General features: G+C 46.2%; 1 protein-coding gene across 1 annotated transcript in view; it reads left to right on the top strand.

The window, feature by feature from the left end:
* The first annotated feature begins 418 nt into the window (after nt 1–418).
* The window catches only part of BLMH (bleomycin hydrolase), a 67,053-nt gene continuing 49,842 nt past the window's right edge, over nt 419–17,629 (top strand). Inside the window, exons 1-4 of the mRNA XM_040423395.1 lie at nt 419–574; nt 3,923–4,120; nt 6,878–6,987; nt 13,880–14,021. Coding sequence (XP_040279329.1) covers nt 565–574; nt 3,923–4,120; nt 6,878–6,987; nt 13,880–14,021 — 460 coding nt within the window. The 5' untranslated portion in view covers nt 419–564. The remainder of the gene's footprint in view (nt 575–3,922; nt 4,121–6,877; nt 6,988–13,879; nt 14,022–17,629) is intronic.

Genomic DNA, 17,629 nt, shown 5'->3' with positions numbered 1-17,629 from the left:
CGCTGCACGGATGTTGCCCGTGCATTGGGGACCGCAAATTGCTGTCCCCAATGCACGGGCAACGTCCATGCGGTTTCCACAGACGGATGCAGACACATTCAACTTGGATGGGTCCATGATCCGTCCGCACCGCAAAATAATAGAACCCATTCTATTTTTATTTTTTGCGATGCGGAGGCACGGAGAGGAATGGGTCCGGATCAGTGATATGGTGAGCACACGGCCAGCATACATCAGTGAAAAAAACGTGAACAAGGCCGTATTTTGACAATCCGCGTTTTACGGACCGCACAACGCGTACCATAACGAGCCCTGTAGCGATCACGACAGGCACAGCGCCCTCCAGCGGTCACATCCCATCCTGAAGAAATCTATCCACTTTCCCTTTCACTTAGTATCGCGCTAGATCACGTGTCTCCCCTCCCCACAGAGCCTGCTTCATTCTCCACACGGTCGGCCACTTCCTGAGCCAGCCCCGGAAGCCGGACGGAGACGACGAGATTTGCCGGTTCTACTGAGCAGGATCTTTGTACGGCGCCGCTGTTGTGAGCACAGGAAGATACCATGAGCACAGGTAACGCAGGGGGGAATCAGACCGTGTAAAGCCGCGGGGTGGGAGATGTCCACAGCACGGGGTGCGGTCAGGTTACCCATTTTTTATTTATTTTTTGTTTCGGGCCGTAGACTCTAATGCTGAGTCATGGGTGGGGCTTTGTTTGGATAGGGCGGGGCTTCGTGTGGACGTTTCTGCTTGTGGGCGTGTTTTCCCGGCTGTGATCTTCGCTGCAGAGAATAGCTATACTTGTGTTGTGGAACCACAAGTCCCAGCAGAGCTGCTGTAGGGGCCCTGTATAGGGAGTGTGCTCTTCAGGCTGGACAGGCCCCAGGCGTCCCATTCCCTGGACTGTGCCTCTGCCATCTACATTTTCACCTGGTTTTCTATAGATAAGCATTCTAGCTTCTTGCAGTCTACATCAGGCACTCCAGCTGTTGTGGAACTCCAACTCCCAGCATGCTCAGTTTACTTTAATGGAAGTTCCAAGATCAGCTGACAAGTGTGCATGCTGGGAGTTGTAGTTTGACAAGAGCTTGAGTGCCGGGGATTGCTGGTCTAGAGCGCTTTGCCCGTCCGTGCTAGAAGTATATGTCCACCCCAAAAATGATGAGGTTAAAGGGGATGTGTCGCCTGGGACATTGGTGGCATGACGCTACGATGTGCCACCAAAGTCAGATAGGTGCGGGTTTAGGATTGCCACCTTTCCCAACACAAAATATCGCCAAGTTAAGCCACACACGAAGGGGGTGTAGTTGTGGGGGCTTAACACGGGAGAGTTGCTGTCATACTGTGGCTACTAATTATATTATTGCCTCCATTAGTGCCCCCCAGAATTAACACTGCCTCCAGTAATAGTAGTGCCCCCCAGTAAGAATAATGGCCCCAGAGTTAAGTGTCCCCAGTAATAGTAATGCCCCCATTAGTGTGCCCTAGAATTAATAATGCCCCCCTGTAAGAACAGTGCCCCAGTAAGAATAATGCCCCCAGTGAGAGTAATCCTTCCCATTAGTGCCCCCCAGTAAGGCTAGGTCTACACAACGACATTTGTCGCACCAATGTCGCGCGACAATTTTTATGATGGCAGTCTATGGTGTCGCACTGCGACATGCGACATGCGACTTACTGCGACTCGACAGTCGCAGAAAATCCATTCGAGATGTGGATTTCGCCCGTTTTCTGCTGCTGCACCTGTGGCAGATTTTAGCAGTGTGAACATTGCCTCAAGCAGACCAGAGATGAGAAGAATGTGTTTCACTGTAGATTTTAATTGTTAAAAATTGGCGAAACGTGGCCTTTAAAGGGGACCTGTCGTTTGGTTTAGGATCACTAAACCACCAGCATGTCGTTTTGCAGCTTCAGTTTAGGGTTCCAGACCTGCGAGTAGTAAAGCCCGTCCATCACCGCAAAGAACAGTAAGGCCTCATGCACACGACCGTTGTTCTGGTCCGGATCCGAGCCAAAGTTTTTGCGGCTCGGGTGCGGACCCTTTCACTTCAATGGGGCCGCAAAAGATGCGGACAGCACTCCGTGCGCTGTCCGCATACGTTGCTCCGTTCCGTGGTCCCGGAAAAAAATATATAACCTGTCCTATTCTTGTCCGTTTTGCGGACAAGAATAGGCATTTCTACAATGGGCCGCCTGTTCCTGCGGAAGGCACACGGGCGGCTTCCGAGTTTTGCGGATCCGCAATTTGCGGACCGCAAAAAATGGAACAATCGTGTGCATGAGGCCTAAATGACAAAGGAAAATCAGCTGCGAAAAGAGCCCGGGACTCACCCCCAGCGGAATCGGGCACATTGCTTCATTGGACACGTGCGGTGAAGGTGTGTCGCCGCGGTACATGGGTTTGATAACACGGGATAGGAGTCCTGGACTCTTCTCCTGGAAAGGCTCATGCACGCGAGCGTTGAATGTTTTGTGGTCCGCAAATTGTGGATCCGCAAAACACTGATAATGACTATGTGCTTTCCGCATTTTGTGGAACATAAGGACATGTTCTATTTTTTTGTGGCACGGCCATGCAGACACGGAATGCACACTGAGTCATTTCCAGGTTTTTTTGTGGCCCCATTGAAGTGAATGGTTCCATATACGGGCTGCAAAATACCCGGAACAGACAAGGGCTGCAAAATACCCGGAACAGACATGGAAAAAAATAGATTTGTGTGCATGAGCCCTACATATGATTGCCATTTACTATTCTTTACGTGAATGGATGGGCTTGCTCTGCGCAGGTTCTACCCTAAACCCCAGCTGTATACTGATGGTTTAGTGAACCCCCCCCCCCTTCCCAAAACTAGTTCCATTTAAAAGCTATGGACACGTTTGAAGGCAATTTTTTAAATTTATTTTTTATTGTGGCTGAAAACTACGCAAACTCAAGGCTGTGGCACAGTTCATGTGGCAGAGGACTTTTGCCATGTCGTTTTCCAGACCGCGCCAAATATGTACAGGTCCATTTTTGGCTTGGTTACCATGTAGACCCCTCGAAAAGCTGCAGTGGGAGCCTGCTCGAGAATTTGCTCCATTCAATGCAGCTAAACAGAGAGCGGGTCCGCATCATTCAAATTGAAAGCCCACAGCAAACACCGCAGTGGTTTCTGCTGTGGGTTTTCATTTTGAATGCATCAGAGAGCTGCTCTGTCAGCTGAATCTGTAGCCCTTATCGCTGAACTCCTGACAGCTCGTAAACGCTTGTTTAAAGTACATTCTTAGTGTTGCGGACAGCAAATAGTGATTCGCAATACACGGGCAGCGGTTGTGTGAATCCCGTATTGCAGATTCGGACCCATTCACTTGAATGTGTCTGCGATCTGCAAGATATGGCAAAATGTATGACATGTCCTATCTTTTGTGGCGTGGAAGCACAGACCCGAAAGCCCACGGAAGCGCTTCCGAGTGTTTCTGTGGGTCTCCGATCCGTGCCTCCTCTCTGCAAACAATAGCACATGTCCTAACTTTTGCCGTATGTTGCAGATCGTTGACCCATTCAAGTCAATGGGTCTGCATCCACAGCAAGGAGTTGCACACGGCCAATGCCCTTGTATTGCGGACCAGCCACAAAGCCCTTACATTGGTGTGAATGAGCCCTTATCAAACGAGTGTTTATGAGCTGTCAGGAAAGCACAGATCCTGCCGTCAGAGCAGCTCGCTGACAGATGCGGTGTGAAGCAGAAAGAAGCAGCCTGCAGATACACTGCAACTGAAAGCCGTAGAAGAAAAACTTTAGAAAATTTTTAAAAACGGAGGAAAATGCAACGATAAAAGAAAATGGACTCCCAAAGGTATCCATAGGCCACTTGACAACCAAACATAGACAGATTTGATGTAATGGTTTCTTATCATATTTGCTTTCTGTGTCTCCAGGTCTGAGCTCGGATAAGATTGCTGCCTTCAGGAAGAAGCTGAAGGACGAGCCCCGCTTTGTGCTGGCCCAGAATGTGGCGACGTGCAGCGATCCGCTGGAGGTGTGCTTGCAGAGGCAGACGGTCCAGGACAGCGTCCATGTTTTCCAGCACACCATTCCGGCTGAGGGCAAACCGGTCTCCAACCAGAAAAACTCTGGTACGACAACTTGTTCCTGGCGATCTGCTTGCGTTGTGTGTTGTTATAGCCGATCTGCAGGGAAACGCACTGATTGTTCAGGACTCTGTCACTTGTACGATTTGAGCCCTATTCAGATTTGCACACAACTTTTTTTTTTTTTTTTAATATATCACTTTTTTTATTTTTATTGATGTGTCAGGCCTCCTACATATTTCCGTGCCTTTTTGATACTTGTGAAAAAAATCATCCGTGAAGTTGTCAGCGAAGGATCCGTGTTTGGGTCGCGTGTCTGTTTTTTACTTTCTGCGCGTCATCCGTAATCCACAGACGCTTCTCAGCTGAAAATTATTTTCCAGAGCTTCTCCTGTCAGTGTTCAGTAAAAAACAGACCAAACACGGATGCCACCTGTGTTGTGTCAGAGATTTTTCGACGACCCATGGACTTCAATGGGCGTGTTTGGTCCTCATCATGAACCAAAGTAGTGAATTTCTTCGTGATTTTTTTTTTTCACAGGCCCACGTTCAGTAAAAAAAAAATACCAATGTGTGAACAGACACATTAAATTCAATGGGTATGTGTGCTGTCCAGGAAAAACGGAAATGTGAACGAAGCCCTCATGCGGTTATATGTAAATCCGAGGGAAGTGGCATGGACATGCAGTTCCCTTTCCTGTGTATTCCTATGGGCTGATGCACAGCAGAAATCCTGTGATGAGATGAGGCAGTCCATAAGTGAAAGGGTCATTTAAAAAAAAAATTGAATCTATCAACACATACCTGGAAATAAAACCTTCTGACTGTGCAGATGTACTTGATCCCATGTTGATATATGGTGTTGTTTATGCAAATGAGTCTTCAGGTATAACAAGGGCATTGCAGTTGCACCTGAACATCCTGTCAGAGAACAGGAACCCCGTGGAGCACCCTGAAATGTACGGAGTGGCTGGTTGGGCATCTCTGTATACACACTTACACAGAAATTACTATCAATCACTGATAATGCCTCCCCATGTACAGCTATCAGTGACTGACATCTATCTCTGTATACACACTTACACAGGGAATACCATCAATCACTGATAACACCTCCCCATGTACAGCTATCAGTGACTGACAGCTATCTCTGTATACACCCTTACACAGGGAATGCTGTCAGTCACTGATAGTTGTACACAGGGGAGGTGTTATCAGTGATTGATGATGTTCTCTGTGTAAATGTGTACACAGAGATAGCTGTCACTAACTGATAGTTGTACATGGGGCACGTGTTATCAGTGATTGATTGTGTTCTCTGTGTAAGTGTGTATACAGAGATAGCTGTCACTAACTGATAGCTGTACATGGGGCAGGTGTTATCAGTGATTGTGTTCTCTGTGTAAGTGTGTATACATAGATAGCTGTCAGTCACTGATAGCTGTACACTGGGAACATCAAAAAAGCATAGATATAAGTGTGTAAATTATATGCGATACTGCATCTTTTTCAGTAAAACTATATATTAATCTGCTCAGTTCCTCCTGCTTTGTAACATGCTTCCTGAAGATTGTACTGTAATTTCATGGTGACGGGTTCTCTTGAAAGGGTCACTAACTTTACACAAAACTTTTGATATCTCATGGAGGCATATTAAAAGTTTAGATCGGTGGGGGTCTGAGATCTGAGAGTGCTCTCTCTTGCTGCTGCATGAGACATGCTCCATAGAAGTCTATGGGCCTGTCTCGATTCTGTCCTCAGCAGTGAGGAGAGAGACCGCAATATGCACGCGCTTTCTCTCCCCTCATTCTAGGGATCAGTGGGGGTCTCGGCAATCAGACCCACCCGGTCTAATCTTCTGATATGTCCCTATGACATATCAAAAGTTTTTTGATAAGTTAGCGACCCTTTAAAGGGAACCTGTCATCAACCTTATTCTACCCATACTAACGGCAGAATAAAGTAGTGACCGGCAAGTTGATTTCAGCGGTCGGTAATTTAAAAGTTAAAAGTAAGTGGTTGCCAAGAATCAACATCACAATCATTGCAGACTGGGCCTGGAAAAGAGTCACGGCCGCCTGAGAAGAGTCTTGGTTATTCATGAAGTCCTGCTCTCCCGCCCACCTGCTGATGACTGACCGTCTTCTACCTAGTTTTCTCCCTTTCTCTCTAGGAGAGAACTGCCAATCATCAGCAGATGGAGGAGAGAGCAGGAGATTAGGAATAACCAGGACTCTTCTCAGGTAGATTTGACTCTTTTCAAGGCCTGAGCTGCAATGATTATGATGCTGGTTCTCAGCAACCACTGACTTTTAGCTGATGAGTGACACAGCGCTGAGATCAGCATTTCTGTCACTATTTATGCTGCTCTCAGTGAGGTCAGCATAACGTTGATGACAGTTCCCCTTTAAAGATACCCCATTCAAGTTAGAAATATTCCTGCAAGTATATAGGCCAATTTCTGTACATTTCCAAGGAAAACTTCTCCATATATTAGTAAGACGTGCGTGCAGTAGCCAACAGTGCCAGTTGTCACTTTTGCTAAAATAGCTGCGGCGGCAGAATAGAAAAATGCCAAAATCTATATGAAAAAAGAATATAATTAACAGAACAGTTGGCTACTGCTTTACCATCTATTTCCCTAATATATGAAGATTTTCTGGCTGGGGTGGTATGTAATGGCATCTGCCAGTATGCAGTAATATGAGATGAATAGGTTTTAGCATTTTTGGTAAATGTCTGGTTTAATGATTATTAATCTCAGTGACATAACAAAATGTCTTCTCTCTCTGCCATCTTTAGGAAGGTGCTGGATATTTTCTTGTCTAAACGTGATGAGACTACCTTTTATAAAGAAGTTTAATCTTGAAGAATTCGAGTTTAGCCAGTCGTATCTCTTTTTCTGGGATAAGGTACGTTATCTGTTCAAACAGATTAGATGCACATACATTTTTTCAGATGGATGACGTATACATTTCCCTGGAGAATGTGTGTTTCTGTATGCGCCGACATAGTGTGTGCTAATATAGTATGCACCCATATAGTGTGTGCTGATATAGTATGCACCCTTAAAGTGTGTGCTAATATAGTATGCACCCTTATAGTGTGTGCTAATATAGTATGCACCCCCATATAGTGTGTGCTGATATAGTATGCACCCTTATAGTGTGTGCTGATATAGTATGCACCCTTATAGTGTGTGCTGATATAGTATGCACCCTTATAGTGTGTGCTGATATAGTATGCACCCTTATAGTGTGTGCTGATATAGTATGCACCCTTATAGTGTGTGCTGATATAGTATGCACCCATATAGTGTGTGCTGATATAGTATGCACCCTTATAGTGTGTGCTGATATAGTATGCACCCATATAGTGTGTGCTGATATAGTATGCACCCTTATAGTGTGTGCTGATATAGTATGCACCCTTATAGTGTGTGCTGATATAGTATGCACCCTTATAGTGTGTGCTGATATAGTATGCACCCTTATAGTGTGTGCTGATATAGTATGCACCCTTATAGTGTGTGCTGATATAGTATGCACCCTTATAGTGTGTGCTGATATAGTATGCACCCTTATAGTGTGTGCTGATATAGTATGCACCCTTATAGTGTGTGCTGATATAGTATGCACCCTTATAGTGTGTACTGATATAGTATGCACCCATATAGTGTGTGCTGATATAGTATGCACCCATATAGTGTGTGCTGATATAGTATGCACCCTTATAGTGTGTGCTGATATAGTATGCACCCTTATAGTGTGTACTGATATAGTATGCACCCATATAGTGTGTGCTGATATAGTATGCACCCATATAGTGTGTGCTGATATAGTATGCACCCTTATAGTGTGTGCTGATATAGTATGCACCCTTATAGTGTGTGCTGATATAGTATGCACCCATATAGTGTGTGCTGATATAGTATGCACCCTTTTAGTGTGTGCTGATATAGTATGCACCCTTAGGCTGAGTTCACACGGGCGAGATTTCCGCACAGGTGCAATGCGGGAGGTGAACGCATTGCACCCGCACTGAATCTGGACCTATTCATTTCTATGGGGCTGTGTACATGAGCTGTGATTTTCACGCATCACTTATGCGTTGCGTGAAAATCGCAGCTTGCTCTATATTGTGCGTTTATCACGCAACGCAGGCCCTATAGAAATGAATGAGGCTGCTTGAAAATCGCAAGCATCCGCAAGCAAGTGCGGATACGGTGCGATTTTCACGCATGGTTGCTAAGATGACAGTCTATTCACTGTATTATTTTCCCTTATAACATGGTTATGTCACGACCCATGGACATGGTCGTGACTCTTAGGCCCCTTTCACACGAGCGAGTTGGATGCGTTGCGGGAGGTGAACGCATTGCACCCGCACTGAATCCGGACCCATTCATTTCTATGGGGCTGTTCACATGAGCGGTGATTTTCACACATCACTTGTGCGTTGCGTGAAAATCGCAGCATGCTCCTCTTTGTGCGTTTTTCACGTAACGCAAGCCCCATAGAAATGAATGGGGTTGCGTGAAAATCGCAAGCATCCGCAAGCAAGTGCGGATGCGGTGCGATTTTCACGCATGGTTGCTAGGAGACGATCGGGATGGAGACCCGATCATTATTATTTTCCCTTATAACATGGTTATAAGGGAAAATAATAGCATTCTGAATACAGAATGCACAGTAAAACATCGCTGGAGGGGTTAAAAAAAATAAAATAAAATCATTTAACTCACCTTAATCCACTTGCTCGCGTAGCCCGGCATCTTCTTCTCTCCCCTTTACTGAATAGAACCTGTGGTCAGCATTAATTATAGCTCAAGGACCTGTGATGACGTCACTCCGGTCATCACATGGTACGTCACATGATCTTTTACCATGGTGATTCACATGTGATTGGACCATGTGATCTCACGTCACCACAGGTCCTTTAGCCGGCAGCTCATGATTAAAGAAGTAAGAAGAGACCTGCAGCTACGCGATTAAGAGGAGAAGGTGAGTTAATTATTTTTTATTTTTTAACCCTCAATTGACCACCTACTAAGCATTCTGTATTAAAGAATGCTATTATTTTCCCTTATAACCATGTTATAAGGGAAAATAATTATATCTACACAACCTTGAATCCAAACCTGAACTTCAGTGAAGAAGTTCGGGTTTGGGTACCACAGTCAGTTTTTTATCACGCGCGTGCAAAACGCATTGCACCCGCGCGATAAAAACTGAACAACGGAACGCAATCGCAGTCAAAACTGACTGCAATTGGGTACCTACTCGCGCGGGTTTGCCGCAACGCATCCGGGCACGCTCGTGTGAACTCAGCCTTATAGTGTGTGCTCATATAGTATGTACCCTTTTAGTGTGTGCTAATATAGTATGCACCCATATAGTGTGTGCTAATATAGTATGCACCCTTTGGCCCCTTTCACAAGAGCAAGTTTTCCGTGTGGGTGCAATGAGTGACGTGAACGCATTGCACCCGCACTGAATCCGGACCCATTCATTTCAATGTGTCTGTGTACATGAGCTTTGTTTTTCACGCATCACTTGTGCGTTGCGTGAAAATCACAGCATGTTCTATATTCTGCATCTTTCACACAGCCCTGGCCCCATAGAAGTGAATGGGGCTGCGTGAAAAACGCATTGCATCCGCAAGCAAGTGAGGGTGCGACGCGTTTTTAACTGATGGTTGCTAGGAGATGTTGTTTGTAAACCTTCAGTTTTGTATCACGCGTGTGAAAAAATGCATCAAAATGTGCGAGTTTCACTGAACGCACCCTGAACACACTTGGACCTAATCCGTCATGCTTGTGTGAAAGAGGCCTTATAGTGTGTGCTAATATACAGTAGTATGCACTCTGTAAGGGATCGGTCTCAATCACAGATTTCTCACAGACAACCGGATTGAAGTCCAAACGATGCTTTATTTTCTAGCACTTTAGCACAATACAGCAACCAAAATAACTCCTGCCCGTCTAGGCACTACCTAATACATAATTCATTCCCTGACTCACAGTTCACACGTGATCAGATGTGGCTTTCTCAGCCCAAACAGTCCAGCAGCCTCCAGGCTGTGACTACAACAACATCAGTACCTTTGGGGGATTGTGGGCCAGAAGTCCGCCTGACTCTGGCTGTGTGACCCTCTCTCCGCAGACGTTGCTAGGTCCCCCCAAACTCAGGCTTCCTCAGCCTTTTCTTCCCCCTGACTAAGGGATCATGCACACGACCGTATGCCCTCCGAGACATACGGTCCGTGAGTGGGCCATATGTCCCGGAGCGGCATACATCGTGCGCACGAGAGCACACAGCATCATAGATTACTATGATGCTGTGCGTATCGGGCCGCCCGAGGGGCTATTATCCTGCACTCATATGATCATATGACTGCAGGACAGTAGTCCTGCAGGCGGCCCAATGCGCACAGTATTCTAGTAATCTATGATGCTGTGTGCTCTCGTGCGCACGATGTATGCCGCTCCGGGACATATGGCCCGCTCATGGACAGTATGTCTCGGAGGGCATATGGTCGTGTGCATGAGCCCTAACACACAGAGGGTTTTTTTTTTTGTTTTTTTTTTTGTTTTTTAAAGATAAATTTTTATTATTTTGTAAAAATAAACAATATCATTTTACAAAATTCTTGTGTCATATATTATGTTTAACACAGTGCAAAAATACTCATTGTACAAAACAGGATAGTCACTAAACAGGATCCTTAACATAAAGATCCAACAACCAAACTGTGTATCATATAGAGTTGAGACAGTCTAGCCGCTTCGCTAGGGGTTAGAGTAGGAATCTGTGCAAGGACTTCTTCCCATTGGCTGTCTGAGATGGGGCCCACATCCCTCTCCCACTTCAACTTAACTTTGAGCGGATATTTTTTCAGCTGCTCATTTAGCAAAGTATTATAAGCATCCGAAATAGCTCCTTTTACAGGACCTGGTTCTATCAGTTTTTTAAGCATGAGATGTGATACAAATTGTAGGGGGCGCACCTTATCCTGCGAACTGATAGCGTGCCTTAACTGAAGGTATTTATAGAAATGGGTAGACACTAGGCCATATTCAGTGCAAAGTTGTGCAAATTGTTTTAGGATACCTTGTGAATATAGTTGACCTAAATTCCATAATCCTTTACGTTCCCAATCAGAAAATCCCTGCCGTTTGGACAATTCTATTAAATGAGGGTTATTCCAAACAGGAGACAGGTCCAATAGTTCCCGAACACCCAGAATTTCCCTAACCTTTCCCCAGACCTTCCTCATTAATCCTACTACTGGGAGGGGTTTAAAAGAGTCAGGTAAATCTTTCTCCATAATCGAAATAGGCTGGCAGACCCCAGATGCCCGCTTCACCAATTCTCCACATCTTCCCATCTCTCTCAGGGACCCCCAGCCCTTAAAGTGTTGCGAGGGTTGGTTTTAGGCCTCCTTGATTAGAGCAGGCCTTACCTGTGAACACCTCAGGTGAAAGGGAATACCTGTGCCGGAAGAGTGTGGACTGGCAGATCCCACTACCAAACCTATCCGCCAATCTAAGTAAAATCCAGCCCAGAAGAAAATGTATGCAAAATTATACTTTGCTGAGACCACTGCAGCTTTCCGGATTTTAGTTATCTCACCCAGCTGAGGTATCTGGGTGGTATACACATGCCTTTGTGTACTGTCCAGATTACCACAACCCTTGTAGTGTGTGTGCTAATATAGTATGCACCCCCATATAGTGTGTGCTCATATAGTATGCACCCTTATAGTGTGTACTCATATAGTATGCACCCCCATATAGTGTGTGCTGATATAGTATGCACCCCCATATAGTGTGTGCTGATATAGTATGCACCCCCATATAGTGTGTGCTCATATAGTATGCACCCCCATATAGTGTGTGCTCATATAGTATGCACCCTTATAGTGTGTACTGATATAGTATGCACCCCCATATAGTGTGTGCTCATATAGTATGCACCCTTATAGTGTGTACTGATATAGTATGCACCCCCATATAGTGTGTGCTGATATAGTATGCACCCTTATAGTGTGTGCTGATATAGTATGCACCCATAAATAGTGTGTGCTAATATAGTATGCACCCTTATAGTGTGTACTGATATAGTATGCACCCTTATAGTGTGTACTGATATAGTATGCACCCCCATATAGTGTGTGCTGATATAGTATGCACCCTTATAGTGTGTGCTCATATAGTATGCACCCTTATAGTGTGTACTGATATAGTATGCACCCATATAGTGTGTGCTCATATAGTATGCACCCTTATAGTGTGTACTGATATAGTATGCACCCATATAGTGTGTGCTCATATAGTATGCACCCTTATAGTGTGTACTGATATAGTATGCACCCATAAATAGTGTGTGCTAATATAGTATGCACCCCCATATAGTGTGTGCTGATATAGTATGTACTGAATCACTTATATTCACAAAACTTTTCATGGTGGTAATCAACTCTGTGACCGATCCTTGATTTGCACACGAGGGGTCACTTTTTTAGCTGCTGTGTCTGCAACTCTGATCTGCTGACATAACCTAAATCCTTATTCTGCAACTTCTCCTTCAGTAATATCCCCGGGTCTCTACCAGCTGCATAGTTGCACACGCAGTGTCTTGGACTGACGGACGATGCCCTTGCCCATGAATTATCCCCAGTTTTGTATTAACAGAAACACTTTCTTCCTCTCAGAGTTTCATGAGGATTTAGGTATTGATCAGATATAGTGATGCACAACCTTCCTAAAGTCTACCTCAACTTTTATATACAATATTAAATCCTATTCTAAATGTCAGAAAATGAATAAATCAGGTGCCTATAGTGCTTTGGAAACCGTACACTCATACCCCGCTGACCTGTCAGCAGTGTACGGATTCCACTCTGGGGCCCAATGAGCGATGTACAGGCAGGAGCACCCATCACTGCTCCTGCCTGCGCCATCTCCACTCTGCTTTAGAGGAGCGGGCGCAGGCAGGGGCAGTGATGTACTTTGTAGAGCTCCTGATGGCGCTCTCTTCTAAAAGCCTGTACGGATGTGCTATGGAGGACTTTTACTGTGATGACGACAGCTCAGCTCCTCTTCCTTCCCCTTTATATGTCACAGAGCAACACCCCCATAGACATCAAGAGTTCTTGCCTGGCATAGCTTTCTTACACTCCTGTTGCTGCTGTAAAGCAATCTCTGGAGCACAGATGATACATAAATGGTCGCATATACTGACAGCAGGCTCTGGCATAAATTAAAGGGGTTGTCCGGGATTGGGAACATTGGTGTAATAGTACTAGAGTGACATACATAATGCATACATACATGTCCTACCTTTGCCACATATTTCAGAAGCCCCGTTTTCATGTAGGAAATTCTTAGCTGGAGGTGACTGTTTTCTTATACTCTTGCAGGCGAGCTTAACCTCCTCTTCCGGCTGCTCAGGGAGCCCGGTGACGTCACCGGCACTGATGGGCGGGCTTTAGCGCTGCTCTAGCCAGTAAAACGGCTAGGGCAGCGCTAAAGCCCACCCATCAGAGCCGGTGACGTCACCGAACACACTGCTGGGCGGAAGCCTCCGCCCGGCAATGTGTTATTGTAAACAAAAGAGCCTTTGCCTGCGCGATTTAGCGCAGGACAAAGGAGAGCATCGGAGCATGAACTGCTCCGATGCTCAAGTCAGGGGGGCTGCCCCTTTAATATTGTAAAGTGAACATGGTAAGCTACAAACATGTATGATCTGAGAATCTCCTGTGGTTCCACCCTGTTAACAGTATAATCTGTACTCTCCGCAGGTAGAACGCTGCTATTATTTCCTAAATGCTTTTGTAGAAACCGCACACCTGAACGAGCCGATCGATGGAAGGCTGATGCAGTTCCTTATTTCGAACCCCAACAATGACGGAGGCCAGTGGGACATGCTTGTTAATCTGATCGGTAAGCGGATACAGAAAGGAAGCAGTGGTCGATCACTGGCATTGCACATATTTGCCACTGCTCCTCACCGAAACATAAGGGACATGTAGGCTTGAACATGAACCTGCAGTATAACTGATAGCACCGCTTTCCCTATATACAGTACCAGATCTACATCTCTGAAAAGCACAGATTTGTGGACCTTCGACTCCTCTTTATACAGCAGATTTTTATAGTGTCCTTATTAGAACATATAGCACCTTCTGCTGCCGTCCCCTTGTCATTCCCCAGGTGTCCCCCTTTCAGTCCCACATCACTGTGATCATCTAATTAAGATTAAAGTGGTAATCAACCCCTATAATGCCCCCCCAAATGCCTGTGCCCCTCATACAGATTGTACTTACCTCACTCCCCGTCACCCACGTCGCTTCTGATGCCCGCGAGGCCGCCGCTGCATCTTCCCGACGAGCGTATCAAAACAAAGATCCTCCCTAGCATCGCGGGTGATGCTAGGGAGGCTCGTTCCCGTCGCGGCCTACTACCCGTGTTTCTCTGAAAATAAGATAGGGTCTTAGGGTTAGGGCTTATTATCGGGGTAGGGCTTATTTTGGCTCCATGAACATATTTTATATAGACACATGCCAATTACAGAACAGTCCCTGGACAGTGTTTATATTAAATATGACTATAACCCCCCTAATCCATATGAATGCACCCATATACTCCACATTTTTCATTCTGGTACCGTATATTGCCCCTGAGCTGTCCTTACCCAAGGGACCTAGGCAGCAATCTACGGTACCAGGGAGAGCGGATACGGCACGGGAGAGATGTAGGGAGCTCCTCCAGGCAGCAGAGAGGAGAAGGAGATCCTCCTGCTGGCTTCTTCATGTAAGTAAGAACGTATGGGCTGGCGGCAGTACAGGGCATACAGAGAAGCTGCCAGCCCGCCCAACGTGAAAGTAAAGGGAAGCTCGGGCTGCTGGCATAATTTAGCATTTAGTGAAGCCCGTTAGGTGCTGCTTAGTGCTGCGATGTATGCGCGGGCTGGCGGCTTCACTGAAGGCTAAAGTCTGCGCTGCCCGCCCGCCAACAGTTTCATGGCAGCTCAGGAGCCATTAGTGATCGCTCCTGAGCTGCTGCAGCCCGCACATTTCTCCCACCTTCCCTTTAAATAAAATAAAATACGGCTGTATCTAGGGCTTATTTTTGGAGTAGGGCTTATATTTTAAGCCTACTCCAAAAACCCTGCAAAATAGCGCTAGGGCTTATTATCGGGGTAGGGCTTATTTTCGGGGAAACACGGTATTGGCAGGGATTAGCAACCTTAGCACTCCAGCTGCTGTGAAACTACAACTCCCAGCATGCACACTTTCTTGGCTGTTTTTGTAACTCTGAGGGAAGTGAAAGGAGGTTTCTGGAAGTTGTAGTTTGAGAACAGCTGGAGGGCTGGAGGTTGCTGATCCCTGCTGTAGGGTGTTGGTCCGCCCTGTTGCACCTTGGTAGCTGACGTTCTCCTCTGGCACCTGATGCTCCGCAACTTCCACGTTGGTTATTCGCAATGGTGCCATTTGTCCACTCATGATACACTTTCACTACAGCAGCGCATGAACAATTCACAAACTGCGCAGTTTCAGAAATACTACCGCCCTTGGCCCAAAAGCCAGTAATCATTCCTTTTTTAACTTTGACAGCAACGAGGGATATGTGTGCAGAATGCCCATCACACACTTTATACACTGGCCAAGCCAGCTCACCTCACCACACTTTATATAATATGTGCGTTCTTGTTTAATCTCGCTGCTTAGCTCTCTTCCTCAGTCCGATCCTCGTGAAATGATCCTCCACTCCCTGCCACAAAATATGCTAAACACCGCGCTCCGAGTCTTTCTGCTTTCAGGCTGTTATCATGGAAACCTGTGATGGCTCACAGGTTTGATGATGGAGAGGAGCATGTTGGGAGGGGGTGATCTGTGTCCTCCCAGCAATTTCCCCCGGAAAGCGTTTTGATAACTGTTAATCTCACATCTTCCATCAGGCAAAATAAAAAAGAATAGGGCCTCGTGCCCACGGCCACTGCAAACCTCAGATCCACAAAATACGTATGTCGGCCATGTGCATTCCGCAAACTTCTTATAGAAATGCCTATTCTTATCCACAAAACAGACAAGAATAGGGCTATAAAATGATATAATCTGCAGAACGGCCGCACAGATTTGGACAGTACACAAATGACATGGATGTGCTGGCCACGTCTTCTGCGGCTACACAGAAATGAATGTGTCCAAGTGGCCAAATTACAGTCGTGTGCATGAGGCTTAAATGAAACCTAAAAAGAAGACAAATATTAAAAATACATAAATAAAAATAGTCTGTGAAATTAAATAAATTCTACCACCCTGGACCCAACTGCACCATCATGGACTGTCTTCTGTCACATGGACATCATGGACGCATAAAATAATGCGTCTATGTCATGGAATATATGTCATCTTAAATCCACCTAAATTATTACATATCACAATTTTTTGTTCTTTACGATTTTGTTCTCACAGGCTATTTGCTTTTAAGGTTTTTTGTACACCAGTGGGTTCAGAACTGAACCCGGACATATCCCCTTCTTCACCTACTCGGCCCCTCTGATGTGAGCATCAGAGCATTTCATGCTCCAACGCTCTCTCTTGCCCTCCGCTGTATCACGCAGGGCAAGGGCTTTTTCATTAGGTCCGGTGACATCACCGGGAACACTGCTAGGCGGAAGCAGTGTAAAAAATGCAAGCAAAAAAGCTCTTGCCCTGCTCGATACATTAAAGAAATGATGCATTTTTCCCATTACATAAAATGTAAAAAAAAATTAAAAAGATATTCTGTCTTGGTTCCACTTTAAAGGGGTTATCCAACACTAACAAGTGCTCCCCCATACGTCGGGCCCCTCACACTGATTCTACTTACCTGGCTCCCGTGTCACTCCTGGCCCCCTCATGGCTGCAGCTGCTTGTCCCTGTGCACGTATGAGAACATCCGGTGTTGGGGGGAGCAGCCAATGGCAGGCGGTGACGGGACTAGCCTACCTAGCATCGCGGGTAATGCCCCATCACCACCTGGCATTGGCTGCTCCTCCATCCCCCCCCCCCCCCCCCCCGGAACCGGATGTTTTTATCAGCGCACGGGCAGAAGCGGCCGTGCGGGGGCCAGGAACGACGCGGGGAGCCAGGTAAGTAGATTCAGTGTGAGGGGTCCGGCATATGGGGGGGCATTTGTTAGTGTCGGATAACCACTTTAAAGGGGTTGTCTCATCATATACATTGGGGGCATATCGCTAGGATATGCCCCCATTGTCTTATAGGTGTGGGTCCCAACGCTGGGACCCGCACCTATATAGAGAACGGAGCCCTGCAAGGCTATTTTCGCCACCCCAATAGAAAATGAATGCAGAGCGGCTGTGCATGCGCAGTGCGCCCTCCTTCACTTGCGGGGCTCCGTTTTCGATATAGGTGCGGGTTCCAGTGGTAGGACCCGCACCTATAAGACAGTGGGGGGGGGGGGGCATATCCTAGCGATATGCCCCCATTGTCCATGATGAGACAACCCCTTTTAAGGCCCAATCTGTGCCCCCACGTGTAGATATA

This window comes from Bufo bufo, chromosome 3, assembly GCF_905171765.1.
Source record: "Bufo bufo chromosome 3, aBufBuf1.1, whole genome shotgun sequence".
Lineage (NCBI taxonomy): Eukaryota > Metazoa > Chordata > Amphibia > Anura > Bufonidae > Bufo > Bufo bufo.
The sequence above is the reverse complement of the archived record's forward strand: the minus strand, read 5'-3'. Positions and strand labels throughout refer to the sequence as shown.